Here is a 17,848-nt window from a genome sequence, read left to right as displayed (position 1 = left end):
CTCTCCTGGACCGGGGCACGCGGGGGCAGGACTGAGCGTTCGGTCCTTCCCCTGCATCACTGCAAACCCCCTGCCACAGCACTGAACCGCACCCATCCCAGGAACCCATCAAGGACGATGACAGACGCCCCATGCCACCAAGTGTGTCAGCCCAAAACATTACTAGAGACGTTATCTACAGAATAAAACTCAGAGCTGTAAGCAGAAAGGAAATTCGGATCTCTAACAGATACCGCCTGTGAACCAGTGACTAACGTCCCGGATCTCCGGTCACTCTGAAGTGACCTGACTCACCACACAACCGGGCACAAAGGGACCTGTCTGTGACACTGCTCTCTGCCCTCCCATCCGATCTGATCCTTCCCGTCTGTGTCCGCCACGACAGCCTACACGCTCTCCTGTTAAGTTTCGCTGTATCCGCATCTTTTCCTAAAAAGGCAGGCATCTCATCTCATCTACCTCCTCACCCTGTGCCCCGCGCACAGTGGGTCTCAATAAATACTGTGGAACCCACTTATTTCTAGTAGATTTACTCTCCTGACTGCTTGCAGGAGTAAAAAGAGTAGAATAAAAATGTTAGGCCTCCAAATTGCTATTTTCAGTAAAGGTGAAAAAAAAAATTAAACAGAAACAAGACTGTCCTTGAGTCACAACCGCTGGAGTATGTGGGTACCTGAGATTCATTACTAAGTCTTTTTTGTATGTATTGAAAAGTTCCACAACGCAAAGTTTTAGATAGATACAAACAGGTACAGAAAAATACAGAGACAGACAGACAACAGTGTTTCAGTTATTTCAAGGAAAAAGATACCTCTAAGGTCATTCCTATCAGAGATACTTACCCATAAAGAGGTCCATCATTGCCAATAGCAGAAACCATGATGACATTGTTAGCTGTTAATTCCCACACCTACAAAATTAGCAAGCATTTACTTATGAAAGGACATCACTTTTAGACAATCAACGTATAAATGTCCAAAAACAACTTTCAAAAACAGAACTAAAACATAAGAGAGCCCCTGGAAGTGCAACATCGGGCCAGGACAGACATGGTACGTCTGGCAGCCACTGTGTCAAGAAGAGAGACTCCAGGACACAGGTCCCTGTGGCAGAGCAGACCCGGGCTTTCCTGACACACCCAGAGAAGATGGGCCTCATGCTCAGGTGAGAGGCACCAACAGGGCGCTGTGACCTGCTGCCCACAAGTCTCTGCAGCTCACGCCCTCAGAGCTCTCCCCACATGGGTGACAAAGCCACCAGCAGGCTAGACGCCAAGCAAAGTGGGGAGGGGAGAGCAGGAGCCGCCACCAAGCCAGCACGGGCCCCTGTAGAGACAGGGCCAACCTTGTCGACGAAGGGGTGGTCCATGAAGTCAGGGCCGCCAATGCTCAGGTTCAGTACGTCAATCTTCTTCAGGATGGCGTAGTTGAAGGCGTCCAGGAACCAGGACGTGTAGGAGACCTGGCCGTGTGAAAACAGTGTTTCAGGTGTTGCAGTGGAAGTCTCCAGATACCAGGCTGCCAGTGGCATGAAGCAGTCACGTGAACTTCAGAAAGAGGTCCCAAGAACCACAAAGGCTCTGCCATGTACACTACACCCAGAGCCTCTGCTCCTCGGGCCTGGACACCGGGGAGGGCAGGGTCCCAGGTCCTGTCCCGCTGGGTCTCACATCCAGCTCCTTCCTGACCTTACAGCCCGCCTGCCCGCCCAGGGGAGACCCCAAACTTCTAGTCGTCGCTCTTGCAGAAGGACTTGTCCTAAGACACATCTATTAAGTTTTTCCAAACAGTTTAACATATTTAATATTCTTTATTCCTAAATAGACTGAACGTCATTTCACAGAATTATTTCTCTAATAGTTATTATTTCTCTCATAGCTTCCTCACAAAAGTTAAATTCCTTCATGTACCACCATTCAGGTGATTTATAAGATACAAAATTAAATAGAGTAGAAAATAATAGACTGAAAACAATGGAGTAAAGTGCTGGAGAGAATAAAGACTTTCAATCCAGAATTTGATACTCAGTTAAAATAGTTTTTTGAGAATAAAGATGAAATAAAGATATTTTCAGATAAACTAGGGCTGAGAGAAATCATAGCTAACAGACTGCATTACAAGCAATACTAAAGGCATCTCTTCATGCTGAAAGGAAATTATATGACGTAGAAACTTAGATCCACAGGTAAAAATAAAGAGCACTACAAATTAAAAGCGTGAATAAACATAAAATGTTAAAAAAAAACAGTAGAAAGAGAATATGATTCACAATTATGCTTTTTAAAGGCTCTTAAACAAGACAATACAGTTACACTTGCTTGAATATGCAAAAGACATTCTAGGAGGAGCGGATATAAGAACAAAAGAAAGCATCACATGGGGGACTTGGGGAAGTGAGGTAAAAACCTGCTGGATGGGAGGGTTGGGAGAATTACCCGTGTGCCCTGGATGTTTGTGAATTATGTATTCCCTGGGCAAAAATTAGACTTTAACAATAAATAACTAGCCAGGACCCTCCCTCTTTCCAGGAACATTTCCAAATGCAGAGCGAGGGCGCAAGCTTCTAAATCCTCATGACCCAACATGATGCTGGATGCTGGGCACAAGCGACCCCAGTCCAGCAAAGCAGCAAGAGCACAAACGTGGATTATCCTCAAGTACACGTATGCCCGAGGCGTGGTGGACAGGAGAAACGGGAGGGCAAGGAACGCCCCTGGAGCAGAGCCTTTGGTATTCTGGTCAGGCTGGTGAAGGGGGCGGCGGGAAGAGGGCAAAGCCACGTGGGGTGCCAGGAGATGCTCAGCACCATGGATGTGCATTGCCTTTAAACCAGCCTTCTCTTTTCACATTGTAAAACCAATTCTTTAAGTTTTAGGGGCCCTCAAAACACATACCTGGTTGTTGGTAAAGACTCTGAAAATATGAAGTTCTGCATCGGGAGCAAATCCCTGGCACTCTCTCATGCTGGCTATCACACCTGCCACGAATGTGCCATGGCCCAACCCTGCTGTCCGAAAGGAAAAAGTCATGAAGCATGGCTGATAATGTGGGCCATCGATTCAAACAGACTCCTTCTCCAAGTCCAAGACACAGTCCCCAGTGCCTCTCCAGGGCCTCCACTCAGACTCTGCACCTCACCAGCCCCACCTCGGGGGCCAACAGCTTCTGCTCCCCCCGAACAGCAAGGATTCCTCCCACCAGGCAACCCCTCTCCTCAGTCACCTCCCAACCTCCTCTGAGATACTTAGAAAAGCTTCTGCCAAAGGCACAAAGCAACCTGAGTTTGTCTGAATAACTGTCGTATACAGACTATTTAATAATTTACACAGGAAAATCCCCTCAGCTGATAAAAGACAGTATGGGAGCGACCAGAAATGCCCCTCAGGCCCCCGGCCACCCACCGTCGTCCAGCGTTCGCTCATTGGTCCAGTTGGTTCTCTCCTTCACGTTTTTGAAGTGGGGGTGCTTCTCACTTAGCCCAGTGTCAAACACGGCAACCCTTACATTAGTGCCTTATTCCAAGAAGAGAGCAGAATCGTGTTCAGAAAAACCACTGTTCTGGATTTTTGCGTATAAAATACATTCCCTATTGGGACCCACACAGAACACCAAGGGACCCAGAGGCAAAGCCTGCCCACAGAGTGCACACAGTAGGGAGATGCCTGGGGCCTGGCTGAGCCAAGGCCAGCGAGAGGGACAGCTGAGGATGGCCGACACCAGCTGCTAAGTAAGACCCGCAGACACACAGGAAGTCCCTCTGGCCATCCCTCAACCGTCACCCACACCCGGGCGTGAAACCACCTCCCCCAAATCCTCCGCTGATGATGGACTGTCCTCTTCAGGCCATTTTCTCCAGACTCCATTCCCCTTAGAGGGGCTTTGAGGGTAGTGCAGAGCACAAGGCCCTCACTCATAGGAGCGGGGGGTGGCTCCTCCTCTTGACAAGGACTCAGTGCTGTTCACTCATGACAACAACTCTGCAGACACGAGCTTTCACCCACATGCAGGGAAAACCACACTTAAAGGAAAACCACTATACTACACACTTTCCTGTAATAACAAGTCTATTTCAGATACTGGACAAAAGCTAAGTGCACCAATGAGAAATATGATTGATGCTGTCAGATCAAGAAATTCTAGAAAATATGTAGGAAAAAAAATACAGTATACTCATATTATTTAAAAGCTAACAGGAATAAGCCTTGATACGTAAATGTTTTTCCAGTAAGAGAATTGTGTTTACGTATCAATACTAAATATTAAATAATCAATTTACAATGAAATAACCATCAAAGTATATTGTTTCCTTTTTTTAAATGCACACACAATACTAGAAAATAGCTAGTGGGGGGGAAATAAAAAATGCTTTTCTGATGATTAGAGAATTTCTGTTTTGTGAAGCTTTTGCCTTAAAAAGATAAACCAAGAGGAAATCATCATTTAATAAAATGTCAGTGTTAAGTCTGAGCAGGGGTAAGGTCTCTGGGTCTAAGCCAAGGAGAAATGGAAAGACACCAAGACAAACTGTGACGTATCAGGGGCCAGAGACATGAGTTGATGTTTAGGACGCAAACTTCCACATCAGTTAAAACAGGAATTTTCTGCCATGATTAATCAGTAAGAAAAAACATTTGATTGGCTGTGAGTTCTATTTTCTAAGAAACAGTCTTTAATATTGTTTCCTGTTCTGAAACAAAAGATCACAATCTCGACAATCACTTAGCCATGCTGCACACAGGCCACTGCATTGAAGGATGAGCTCAAATCAAGGTGACATCTCTGGATCTGACTTCCTTCCCTGGGAAATGACAGAACTCCACTGGACTGCCAGTCAGCCCTGCCGTGGGCAGTAAGTACTGTGTCTGCTCACGTGCAACAACAGGAAAGAACATGCCCTGACCACCTCAGAAACATAAGACACACAAAGTCAACAGGACTAGACAAAGACAGGAGCTGCCACCGACACGCAGGACAAAGGGACAGCTGAGTGCGTCCAGCTCAACCTGCAGAAGCAGATGCATGAGGTGGCACACCCTCAGCTACGGGTGCTGGAGAGGGAGGAGGCCTGCTCGGCCCCCCACACCCACCTGTGTAGCCCATCTGCCACAGCACGTCGGCCTGCAGTGTCTGGGCGACCTGGCGCGGGATGGCCCTGAGCAGCCGCCGACTCGAGTGTCTCCCAGTGGCGTGCCAGAAGCCGGAGCCCAGGGAGAGGCTGGCCCTGCGCAGGGGCCGTGACGACTGCCACTTCTGGCTCCAGCGGGTCTCGTTACAGGGCGAGCCAGGCTCAGCTGCAGGCAAGGAAAGACAGCAGAAACTCAGGATGCATACCTGTCAGGGGAAACTCCTTCCACCAGTGCAGTGACCCCCTCCTGAGACCCCCGTGTGGGAGAGTGACACTCTCTCCCCTCTGCTAGAAGGAACTTCTCAACACAGTTACATTCACAGGACATTATTTAGCCACCACATTCTTCCCAAACAGTTCTTTACCTGGAATCTTCTAATCAATAAGAGGGAGGGAACAACTGATAAAATGATTACTTCTAAAGAAATAAAGTCAGTTTTGATACTGAAATTGAAGAAATGCTTGGTATTTCACCAACCACTTATTCTCCATGAACCAACGGGGGGCAGGGGAGGGGGCAGAGTGCAAGAAAACGTGCACCAAGGAACGGTGCAGTTTCTCCGTTTACTGCGTGATCTCAGACAGGAAGAAGCCCTGTGACCGCAGGACACCTCGCTCCAACCTTGTCCTACTGTGACCTGTTCAAGGTCCTCAGCACGAGTATTTACTAGAACATCGCCCTTCAAAAACCAAAACACCTACACAGTACTCGGGGAGAACTGCTGGGGGCAACATTTTACATCTTGATTTTGTTGGCGGGTACCCGACTGCACTTTTATCAAGACCTGCCAAACCGTGCATTAAAAAGCATGAATTTACCATCTGTAAGCATTTGTTTTTTAATGGAAGAAAAAAGTAGAAATATCACAAGGGTGTCCCTTTACCTTTCAAAAACCATGCTATAAAGAAGAAAAAAACATATTTCAAACCCTTCTCTAGAGGACCACCTGTAATACTACTGAGGTTCAGTTTCTAAAGGAAGTTATTACCGCTCTCCTTCGGGTCTCACCAGGCTATACCCATGAAAATACAAGGACCTGGAGAAATACACAGTTGTGTCAATTCCATTAAGTGACTATTTGCACACTGCAACTGAAATGATTCTGCACTGACCCTCCCATATTGACTCTGTGCCTTCAGTCAACAGCCAGGGCACTGACTGAAGGACAATATTCAGACCAAGGAGGGTCTGTCATGCTCTCCCTCCAGCAGACCATACTACACCCAGAGGACTGAACTCGGTTCTGGCTTTACTCGTTAGGAGCAATTTAGAGAAAACGGGACATATTTGCAAGCAACCCATTAAAAGGGTAAGGCCAGGTCCTATGAGTAGCCCCTGAAGGAACTGGTATCTATTATCCCAGAGACAAGTAACAGATAGGGGACATCAAGCTGTCCTCCAAATGCCTCGCAGTGCTGTCTCGTGGAAATCAGGTCGGATCCAGAGTGTGACAGGTTCCCACCCTAAATAAAGCAAAGCATTCTAATGATAGAGCCACAGAAAAATGAGTTGGGTTTTTTTGGCTGCACCATGCAGCATACAGGATCTTAGTTCCCTGACCAGGGATTGAACCCAGGGCCCTGCACTGAAAGCTCAGAGTCCTGACCACTGGACCGCCAGGGAATTCCCAAAAATGAACATTTAACATCTGCTTATAACAGCCCAAGAACTCTGCTAAGCTCTCTTCACATGCACTATTTCCTTTCACCTTCAGAAGAACTCAGGTGGGTAGCATCATCTCCATTTCCTGGATGAGCAGAAGCTTAAAGAAAAGATGCTCACCACAGGTACCCACAGCTCATGACCAGAGGAAGAGGTACACTACTTCCTTTCAGGGCAGCCCAGCAGCTGACCACCATGCTGGAGAGGGCACAGAAGGGGACCCCGAACCATGAAGCTCCATATACTCCCCATGCTTCCACATTTCCTAAAATATTCTGCAGCTCTTTAAAGAATAAAAAGACACAAGGCATACATTTTTGCATAGGTCTGATTTGTTTTTATCTTCATGGATTGCTTTGAGGTGACTGCTTTTCAAAGAGAACAACACGAAACATGGACTAATGGAAAGAGCTCTGCAAGGTCAGACACCCCTGAACTCCGCAGCTGGCACGTGAACTGGCTTGTCCCCAGGTGTGTTTTTAAACCTCAGAGGCTCTCAGGCCTCTTATTTCATTTCCCTTCTAATGAAAGAAACGACAATAAGCAGTAACAGCTATTATCTATTTGCTACCCCAGTTTCTGACGAACAGGGAAAAACCCTTTCCCCTGCAAGTAGTACACCTGCTTTGGAAACTAGCATATTCTAATCCTCACTTGGTTATCTGAGAAGGAACTTCTCTCCACAGGCCCGTCGTAAGGACTCGGGGAGTGAGCCATGGAGCTGAAAGGCACTCAGCAAGGTCCTTCCATCCCCGCAACGTGCCCGGCTTCCAGCTTCAACAAGCCCGGCCGAGGCACAATGGTGCACGGTCAGGAGGGTCTGAGAAAAGCAAAATGAAACCCAAAGAAAAGGCATTTTGTCAGATGCATCCAAAATAAAAATTTGCACTGAAAGACACAAAATGCAAGCAAGGAGACTCAAAGACACCATCTTAGTTTCCAAGCGTGAAGGGGCGTCAGGGCCTCACAGCCTGAAGGCTCTGAGAGAAACCTGGTGAAAACCTCTTCCCACACAACAGAGATCATTCTTACTGCAAACTTTCAATCAGAAGCACAAAGTCTCTTTTCTGGTTTTTTTATTCCTGCTGAGAAAGTGTTCACAGCTGATGAAAGACGGGGTGTTCACTGTACTATTTCTCAGATACTGCCCTGTGTCAACACACACACCCCCTCTGCTTCCAGCACAGCAGAAATGCACACAGACCAGCCCTCGGGAGCAGTACTCACCCTCCGTGTACTTGAGGGAACGAAAGACCTTCCGCTGGGGTGTTACCCGCTTGATGTTTGGATGGTCTTCAAGAGTCAGCAGCCCCGCCTTCTGTTTCTCTTTTATCTGAATCACCTCAAAATCACTAGGGTAGTCACTGGATGGATTGTTTCGAGGTATAATTCTCCAGTTGTCAATTGCACTGCTCTTCAGGGCGCTTGAAATAAATGAATTTCTAGCTTTGGCCGTAAAGTATCCATTGAAAGCCACAATGTACTCTGAAATCAATGACCACAAAATAAAAATAAGAACTTACAAACCTATATTATGACAGTATACAAGAATATATCTAATATAACGTTTTCCTGGTAAAAGAAAACCTATATATCATAAAACCTACAGGAGAAAGAGCAGTAAACAGACTAAACATCCTGGATGGCAGTTTCCAGAGTTCTGAGCTACAACGATCTGGATGAACCCCACTAATCACAGGACACATCACTCGCAACCAGACACCTGAGCTATTTTTCAAACACCGAAAGTTAAGAGAAGTTTGAGCATATGACAGAGAAATGCACGTAAGGTTTCAAGGAGGAAGGAGGAATTCAGAGACGTGAAGGCTCTCTTCTTCCTGAGAAGTTAACGAAACTTAGAGCAGATCTTATAAGACTCATTGCTTAGTTATTCACAACTGGTCAAATAAACTTTCAGCCCCTCCAAAGTCCCTCACCAGCTACCATAACATCTGTCCCATGGAATCCAAGTTTAGGGAAATAATTCAGAATGTCAATTTCTTTGCTTTATATAAAATAATTAAACTGAAAAACCAAACCAGCAGAATTAATATACAAACACTACGCACTCAGCCCATTTGGTATTCATTGCAGAAGAGAGGGAAATGTTTTTGGCAAAAGCTAATGTTTATAATAAATTTGAAAAAAGAAAACAAAAAAACCCAACACACTGAGGGGAAAGTCCCTAACATTTTAAATAATATCATTACCATATTCCACAACCGTTGAGGAGAACTCCACCTTCAAAGCCAGGTGGGAACAGCCGGGGCATGGGGCCTTTTCAAAAGGTTTCTTTTCCAGTCTGTCGCCCAGATGCTTCTTCCCGCACAGCAAAACCACCAGCAGAAGCAGCCAGATGTTGACAAGCTTCATGGTCGTAGTGAGTACGGTCATAAAATCGCATAAACTCAAATCGCACTTTTTTCTTTCTTGATTATAAGTTAATTTTTGTTTCAGCTAAAAGCTGAAACATTACTGATCCGCCATTTTACAGTCTTGTCCAACGTAAATAAAAGTTAAATTTCATGGCCCCTTGTGGCTTGGCCTGAAACAAGGCTTTCATTTCTTTCTTCGTTTCTTCTCCATCTTGGGCCTCAGGCTTCGCTCACTCTGGCCCAGACCTCTGAGTCCTACACTCCATGTGCACCACGGAACCAAAGGCCAGCAGGGATGAGTGATCACTCTGTGAGCCAGTCTACAAAACAAAGCAAGCACACAGGGACATGAGCAGCACACCGACAGAGCCACGGAGGTTTTGCGGTCTCTGAAATCTGGATAAGAGGGTCTAAAAGCCACACCAGCTATAAGACAAAACAAATGCCTGATGAAACCAAGAAACATCTATGGGCTCATTTTAATTTAGTTACTCCTCACCCCTTTCAGGGGGAAAAGAAAGTTTTAAGACAGCTTCAAAAATAAAACAGGATAAATGAGAAAAACGGAGGAGAACGACGATAACAAATAACCCCCAGAATACTAAGCACATTAGCCCTGAGCTAATGAATGGGAGTCTGCTCAAGTTCCTTCCCTTTGCCTCAATTTCAGATTCTTGTCTTTTCCTATCATGTGCATTTCTTTATCCCCAGGGCGTTGCCCTAATCAGCACTTTAATTCCCCATGTGTATTTAATTCCCCATGTGCACTGTTAGTCCCTCAGTGTGTTGGACTCTTTGCAATCCAAGGCTCCTCTGTCTATGGGATTCTCCAGGCAAGAACACTGGAGTGGGTTACCAATTAAATTCCACCAGTTTTTCAAGTAAAAGCTTGGTACACATCCTTTTCTTTCTACTGTAAAAGTAACACCTAAGAACAGACTAATTTCCATACAATTCATGTACCTACCACCCTCTAAGACACACTGTGCTTTGAAATTACTCAAACTACACTTTTTCAGGTTTTGAAGTATTTTCTGCCGATTCTTTGAAGAGAGCATGGAAGAGTTTTTATTGTCAGTAAATGTATTTTATCTGAAGCCTCAACTTAAAGACTTTCAACCTGTGTTATAAAATCAGATTCTCTCTTTACTGGATGTGGTATGAGAGGACGGACAGTTGGTGAGGTAAAAGCTGTTGCCAGAGAAAAATGTGATTTGAGTATTAAATTGCATGTAAGCACAAATACCTTTCAAAACATCTGAATGGCAAAGAAAAGGGTAATTCTTCACAGTGAACAACAGAGCAGCAGTTAAAAAACAAAAAACACAGGCTGTAGCACATCCAGAAAAACACACTGCGCAGATCACATCAGAAACAGAAATAACCCAGCAGAGGGAAAACAAAGCAATGAGACATCCTTCCTTCCATCACTACTTGTTTCTAAGAAGAAAACATTTAGGACAAGGAGTCAGCCCCTTTTTGAAAGAGGTGGTCAAGGTGTTAATAAACCCATTCTTCCGGCAGAAACTGGTATCTGAGAATAACAAGGGGTTTGTGGTTTGTAGGACTATTCACGTGTGCTTCTATAGGAAAGCACTGATGAACAAGAAAACAGTGATAAATACAGATAAGCAGTTGGAGTATCTAAACAATCTTTGCAATAATAATTAGTACGTTCATCATTATAATAACAAATGATATGAAAAGCAGGCCTAACTCGAACTGGAAACCAAGGCTGGTGGAACAGAGTTAATCAGATAGAAATGAAATATTAAAAGTTATTTCCATAGCAACACGGAGAACAAGAGAATGTCAATCATATAAACAATTAAAAACAACGACCAGAAGAGAAAGATGGAAGAAAAGCAACAAGGGACACCAAAAGCCACCCCAACCTGTTTTAGAGGAAGCCACGCGGGAGTGAGCCCCAAGTTTCTGTTCATACTTGGTCCTCGCAGCAAGGAGGTATCACAGAATAAAATCACCTGACGCATACGCCTGGCTCATCGTATTACAGGTCACAGATGAGAAAGCTAATCACAGTGACAAAGGCCCGCGTGATACAGGAAATGAACTTACAGTGAAAAACAATTAAAAAATAAAATACAAATAGAATGCTACAGAATCTATGACACATTTGGACCGGATACCACACAAATATTAGTGAGCGACACTAGTGAGCAAATGTTAGACTGAGTAAGTTGAGTTACATCAACTTTCATTAAACCTGTTCCAAAATAATTCACACACAGGTAAACACAATGAACTTAAAAGTCAGCCTGTGGGGAGAGAAGGCTGATGCTCTCTTACAACTGAGGCAGTGCCCACGCCATCACTGGGGGTCGCAAGACCAGCCACCAGCTACGGACCTCTGCAGCCCTGGCCTATTTGCTTTAAAGATGCTGTCGGCTACTCCTCCGTGGGGCTCTGAAGGCGCCCCTCCCGTGAAGGCGCCCCTCCCCATGTCCACGATGGCTCCTTCCACTCACTCCCCAGCGCAGACCTGACAGCATCTTCCCCCAGCCAAGCAGACCACCTAGTAGCAAACACACATGCAGCAACAAGCACAGGTAAGCACAGAGGATGGAAACACAAACACCTACACAGACACACAGGAAAGGAAACACACTTTTTATAAAAACAACAGGCTGAGGACAAGAAGGCAGGTGTTGGTGGGAGAGCCTCAGCAGCCCAGCCTGTGTGGAGTGATGGAGACGGCGGTGGGGGCGGGGGGAGGGGCCCTGGCGAGGGGTGTCAGAATCTGAGTGAGGGGTCAGCAGCGACAGAAAGACACTGATTCAGTCAAATAAGTATTTTGTAGAGAATGGGAGGCACCTTTCTCACCGTCAGAGCAGGAAGTCTCAGCCATGAAGGGAAACACTGGAATGAACCATGCAGGATGACAATGGAAACACTGGTGTGAATGCAAGGTTTTCAACAGACAGATGTAGAAACATACACTTGCACCAACATATGGCTGTGTATCTCTTAGCTCTGTCTGCTCAAGGAAAAAGCACAGGGGCAGCAATATTCTCACAGGAGGGACCCCCTCACCCCCACTAGTGCCCAGCACTGCTTTTCCAAACACTATACTCCACTGAAAGAAACCAGGCTCCTTAGAGAGTGAGCGAGTTTCAGGCTGGGCAAGGTAAAAAGAGACAAATCTGGAACATCTGTGGCAAAGAGGAAGAAGGGCTCCAGAACAGTGGGGAGGGTCACAGGGGCCCACTGGGATCTGAGCATCAAAGTAAACGGTGACAGTAACAGATCTTGACCCACTGAAGACAAAAGGAAAACACGAGTCCACCATGGCATCACGCACTGAAAAGAAACTGAAGTGCAAAGAGGATTAAGCTCTTTACATGATCTCAGAATGCCTCCCAACAAAATCCTGAGTTACAAAAGGAAGCAGAGGAATGCTAGGATGGAGATGCTTCATCAAGTTAACCAGAGATGGGACAAACAGACCCAGGTCCACCAGGCAGACGTGGTGGAAGAGCCTGGCATCTCCCGAGGCGTTCCTGCCAAAGACACACAAGTTGAATCAGGTCATGAGGAGACATCAGGACCCAAACTGAGGGACATCTTTCAGAACAACTGGCCTACAACCTCCCTAAGTACTGAGGGAATGAAAACCAAGGAACGACTGAGATTAGGCTCCAGACTGAAGGCAACTCAAGACTCTGAACTGGATCCCTTTGCTGTGAGGATGTTACTGGAACGAACAACTGGCAAAACCTGCATGGGACCAGCCTGTGATTAGATGGTGGGGGAGTATCGTGACTAACTGCTGGACTCTGAAGGCTGCCGTGGTTATGGAAGAAGGTCCTTGCTCGCAGGAAATGCCCGCTAGAGTAATTGGGGATCAAGGGCATCAGGTCTGCAACTTACTTACAAATGCAGAGAAAAAAGGGCTTGTACTATTCTTCCACCCTTTCTAAAATGGTGGAAATGGTTTCCAATATATACAAAGAAAAAAAAAAGGTCCTATATTTAATCTCAGCTGCTAGAACTGCCCTCAATGAATTTACAAATGTAGGGGAGGTGTGGAGGCAACTTTAAGCCTAAGCCTCTTGCAGACTCAGTCTGCACCAACCGATGTACGCACAACCAGACCATGGACCTTGTCAAGCAGATTTACAGCCATCAACTGTCACACAGAATGACACCTGACATCCCAAGATACGTGCTGAGCTACTCAAAGAGAAACTAAAAGTATTTCTCATTCTGAGGAATTAAGGAATTGAGATAGTAAACAACTGCTAAATTAACTCCGGGGACTCTATAATTTACATCATAAAAGTCAAGTAACATTTTGACAGACAAAACTGAGACAGCCAGATAAAATGAAATCAAGTTTAAGAATTCAACTTGAATACTTTCCCAGTTTGCTAGTGAATGTCAAAAACTCTTATGACCTTTAAGAGTGGAAACTTGTCAATACGGGAATGTAAAAAACTTCTAGCCTGATAAATTTGGTAATAACAACAATGAACACATACCGAGCACTCACCATGTGGCAGACACTATCCTATGTAATGTGCATGTATTAACTCACTTAATCCTTACAACAGTCTGTCCCCACCCCACTTTCAACAAGAAAACTGAGGCTTAGGCTGGCTCAGCACTGCCTGGAGTCACCTGGCCTCTGAGTGTGGAAGCTGGGCTGGGAACGTGGGCGATCTGGCTCCAGAGGCCACACTCTTAAGAGGAAAGTTACCCGGCTTTCCTGAAATCCACAGAAGTATGAATCTGAGAGCACACAATTTATTTTCAAGGCTTTTAACTGGGAAAAATCAGAGACCACCTAAAATGCAACAGGAAACTAGCTAAATAATTTACATTATGGAATGCAATACAGCAATTTAAAATTAGGCTCCTTGGGAAGGCTGAATAATGGTTCCCAAATGATGTCCACATTCTTATCCACAGAACTTATGAATGTTACTTTATATGGCTGAAAGGACTCAGCAGGTATAACTAAAAGGATGTTCTGAAGGGGAGAGCATCCTGGATGGTCCATTTAGGTCCAGCGAAACGACAAGAGTCTTTATAAGAGGGAGGCAGAGTGGGAGTGTGAAGCTGAAGTGATACCAGGAGGAGGGCAGGCACCAAAGTCTGCAGGTGCCTCTGGATGCTCGAAAAGGGAGGGAAACACATGCTCCCTTGAACTTCCAGAAGGAATGAAGCTGACACCTTGACTTCAGCCCAGTGAGACAGATCTCAGACTACTGACCTCCAGAACTGCAAGACAACAAATCTGTGTTATTTTAAGCCAACAAGTATGTAGAAATTTGTTACAGCAACCACAGGAAACCAGCATATTTCCCAGAGAATATGGGGGAAGTGCTAATGAAATATTAAGTAAAACAGTTAATGTGATCCAAATTTTCATTTTTAAATATCTATCTATATGCACCAGGGAAAAACAACATGAAAAAAGATAACTGTGCAATAAAACCTGCACAGTCAAAATATGTTAAAAATGTAATTTCAATTATACACATAGCAGAGCTTAAAAAGGATCTGCACGTGTGTGTGCTAAAACACTTCAGTCATGTCTGACTCTCTGAGACCCCATGCACTGTAGCCCACCAGGCTCCTCTGTCCATGGGATTCTCCAGGCAAAAATACTAGAGTGGGTTGCCATGTCCTCCTCCAGAAAAGGAACTTAAGGTTATGCTTTCAGCTAGTTCATTCTAAACAGATTTGTCATCTGTAGTATCACTTACTTATAGGGCCTGGTTAGGGTTGTCTCTGGATCCACTAACTGTTGACTGGATTTAATTTCTATAAATTCTTTATGTAGAAGGCCTGGTTATTTTTCCATACAAAGGTACACCCTAAAAGATGGTATTTAACATTATGGATTTCCATAAGTATAATTATGTCTCTAATACAGGTACAATCAAAAAATACTTGACATTAAATACTAAATGTAAAATACAAAGCTCAAATAGCTCAAATAATACAACGCCAGGAATAAGATTCAATGGGACGTGGATAAGAGGGAGACCAAGTAGAGATGTATTACCTGGGCAGGCAACAGTCAACATTCCTTACAGCCCAGAATCTTCTACTGTGCATTATAAAACAGTGTCACTAGGATTATGATTCTGGGTATAGCCAAAGTACATACAAATTTGTTTCATTGCAAATAATTAAAGAACACAAGTCAGGGAAATGACTTTCAATCACCCAATAGTCATCTAATTAGGAAGATGTGCCTTGCTTTTTAATGACCCTTTACTGAAACAAATCCAGAGAAAATTGTTTAGGTCACAAAAGGGTACCATTCAGTTCAATCAAACTTTGGCTGTAAAAATACCACTTTCGTAACTAATTGCACACTTGACTGTATTACCATTGTTTAACAGGCTAACATTTGAGAGACACCAGACCACAATATCTTAAAACAAAGGTGTATTCTTAAGCCTGATTGAACCATTCATTCTGGCACATTCACCCATCAATAGGTTTTGTAGGGGGAAATTCAGCCCTGCAAGTCAAGAGCACCAAAGCCAAGAGTCATGGTCCACACTGTTTTTATTGTCTGTTCTTTCACAGAGGCTGCTGCTGTCTCCTCACTCTCTTTACCCTCCCACCATCCAGGACCGGCCAGCCACACAGGAGGCTCCCACTTGCCGCATCTTAAACTCATTCCTTAACCTTAGGCAAAAAGACATCCTCGATATTAATAAACCAAGTGAACAGATTTCCGTATCAGGTCAAAACTGATTAGGCCACAGGGAGGAGGAAATCAGTCTCAAGCTGACTCAGACCATACACTGAGAGACCAAGGTCCATCTCCCATTCTTAATATTTCAAGTCATCAAGGGCTGGACTTGCCAAGTTCTTCCAATAAAATATATGCAGAATCTCAACTCTCTCCTGATGTAAAGGGGCAGATGCAAATATACCCCCCCTCCACTTAGAGCACTGCACTAGGGGCCACATGCAGTCTCTTGGGCCTGCAGCCTCCAGTTACTCTGGCACTGTGGCTGCCACACAAAGGAAAGAGACAGCAGGCGGGACAAGACAATCTCCCACCAGACTGACAGACAAGGTAATCACACAACATGAGAAGGACGCGAAGGGGATGATCAAACCTGACTCTTCAGAAGAGAGCCTGCAACATCCCATGGGGTCCAACGAGCTTCTAAGGCTCTGCAAGCACTAGACTAGAAACGCTTTCTTTACAGACGCAACCAATTCTTGATTATAAGAGTACTTGGGGAGCACAAGGGAGTTAGCTTAGGGCCAGGATCCCACCTGGCCAACCCAGGCGCCCCCCTCCCCACCTCTAACAAAAAGGGCTCTAGCCATCTGCTTCATACATGGCAACAAAAAACATTATCTGAAAGAAGTGTCCTGCATGAAAGGATAAACAAAATGTGTTACATGCAAAGAGTGGACAATTAGTGTCCCGTAAAAGGGAATGAAATATTGAGGGAAAGGGTAAACTAGGAGTTTAGGATTATCAGATATACACCACTATATAAGGGGGCTTCCCTGATGGCTCAGAGGAATCTGCCTGCAATGCAGGAGACACGGGGCAGGAGACCCGGGTTAGGAGAGCCGGGTTCAATCCCTGGGTCAGGAAGATCCCTTGGAGAAGGGAACCACAACCCACTCCAGTACTCTTGCCTGAAGAATTTTAAGCAAAGAGTCAAAGGGGGTGTAAAGATAAACAAGGACATACTGTACAGCATGAGCTTCCTAGGTGGCACTACTAGTTAAGAACCTGCCTCCCAATGCAGGAGTTGGGAAGAAACATGGGCTTGATCCCTGGGTCAGGAAGATGCCCTGGAGGAGGGCATGGCAAGCTACTCCAGTATTCTTGCCTGGAGAATCCTGTGGACAGAGGAGCCTGGCAGGCTACAGTTCATAGAGTCACACAGAGTCGGACTGAAGCAACTTAGCACTGTATAGCACAGAGAACTATGTTCAATATCTTGTAATAACCTAGAATGGAAAAGAATCTGAAAAAGAATATACATATGTATAAATGAATCACTTTTGCTGGGCACCTGAAACTAATACAACGTTGTAAAGCAATTATACTTCAATTTAAAAAAAAAAAGGAATGACACACTGATACAGGGTACAAATTACATGAAGTTTAAAATTAGTATGAAAAACAAAAGAAGCCAGACACAATAGTCGCATATAACCCCACCTAAATACACAAAATATTCAAAAAAGACAAATCTAAGGAGACAGTAAATTAGTGGTCACCTGGAGCTGGAGTTAGAAATGGGCACTGACTGCAAATTGGCACTATGGGGGATCTTTTGGGGATGGAAGAAATGTTCTAAAACTGGATTATGATGATTGCACAACTGCAAATTTACAGGAAAAAAAGCTGAATAAGCACACTTAAAAACAGTAATTTTAACCTTAATAAAGCACTCACGTTAAAAAAGTGTGTGTGTGTATATATACATATATATATACATATGTAAAATGGGTGTTGCAAATTAAAAGTTGGGGGGGGAGGAATCACTGTTCTCCAAACCCCTCATTTTTATACTTAGGCAAACTGAAACCTTGAAGCGAGAGCGCTACTTACCAGCAGTCAAGACTAAAGGGCCAAAGGAAACGAAATTCTCCAGTTCAACTTCGAGACCTTAGGCCACTCTCTCTTACTTGGAAGTGTCCTTCGGAATCTAAAGTAAATATTTAA

The 17,848-nt window shown here is 44.7% G+C and overlaps 1 protein-coding gene across 2 annotated transcripts in view; it reads right to left on the bottom strand.

Moving 5' to 3' along the window:
* MBTPS1 (membrane bound transcription factor peptidase, site 1) overlaps positions 1-17,848 on the bottom strand; it is a 45,222-nt gene that overhangs the window by 26,471 nt on the left and 903 nt on the right. Inside the window, exons 2-9 of one of the 2 annotated variants that reach the window (XM_040254000.1) lie at positions 13,883-13,969; positions 8,998-9,482; positions 8,015-8,272; positions 5,087-5,290; positions 3,401-3,511; positions 2,894-3,003; positions 1,345-1,461; positions 843-910 (exon numbers count right to left, since the gene is read on the bottom strand). In XM_040254000.1, the coding sequence (XP_040109934.1) occupies positions 843-910; positions 1,345-1,461; positions 2,894-3,003; positions 3,401-3,511; positions 5,087-5,290; positions 8,015-8,272; positions 8,998-9,181 (1,052 nt within the window). In that variant the 5' untranslated portion in view covers positions 9,182-9,482; positions 13,883-13,969. The remainder of the gene's footprint in view (positions 1-842; positions 911-1,344; positions 1,462-2,893; positions 3,004-3,400; positions 3,512-5,086; positions 5,291-8,014; positions 8,273-8,997; positions 9,483-13,882; positions 13,970-17,848) is intronic. The other variant, XM_040253999.1, reaches the window with a different exon arrangement.

Source organism: Oryx dammah, unplaced genomic scaffold (assembly GCF_014754425.2).
Source record: "Oryx dammah isolate SB20612 unplaced genomic scaffold, SCBI_Odam_1.1 HiC_scaffold_13, whole genome shotgun sequence".
NCBI lineage: Eukaryota > Metazoa > Chordata > Mammalia > Artiodactyla > Bovidae > Oryx > Oryx dammah.
Note: the sequence above shows the minus strand (reverse complement) of the source record. Positions and strands in the feature narration are given on the sequence as shown.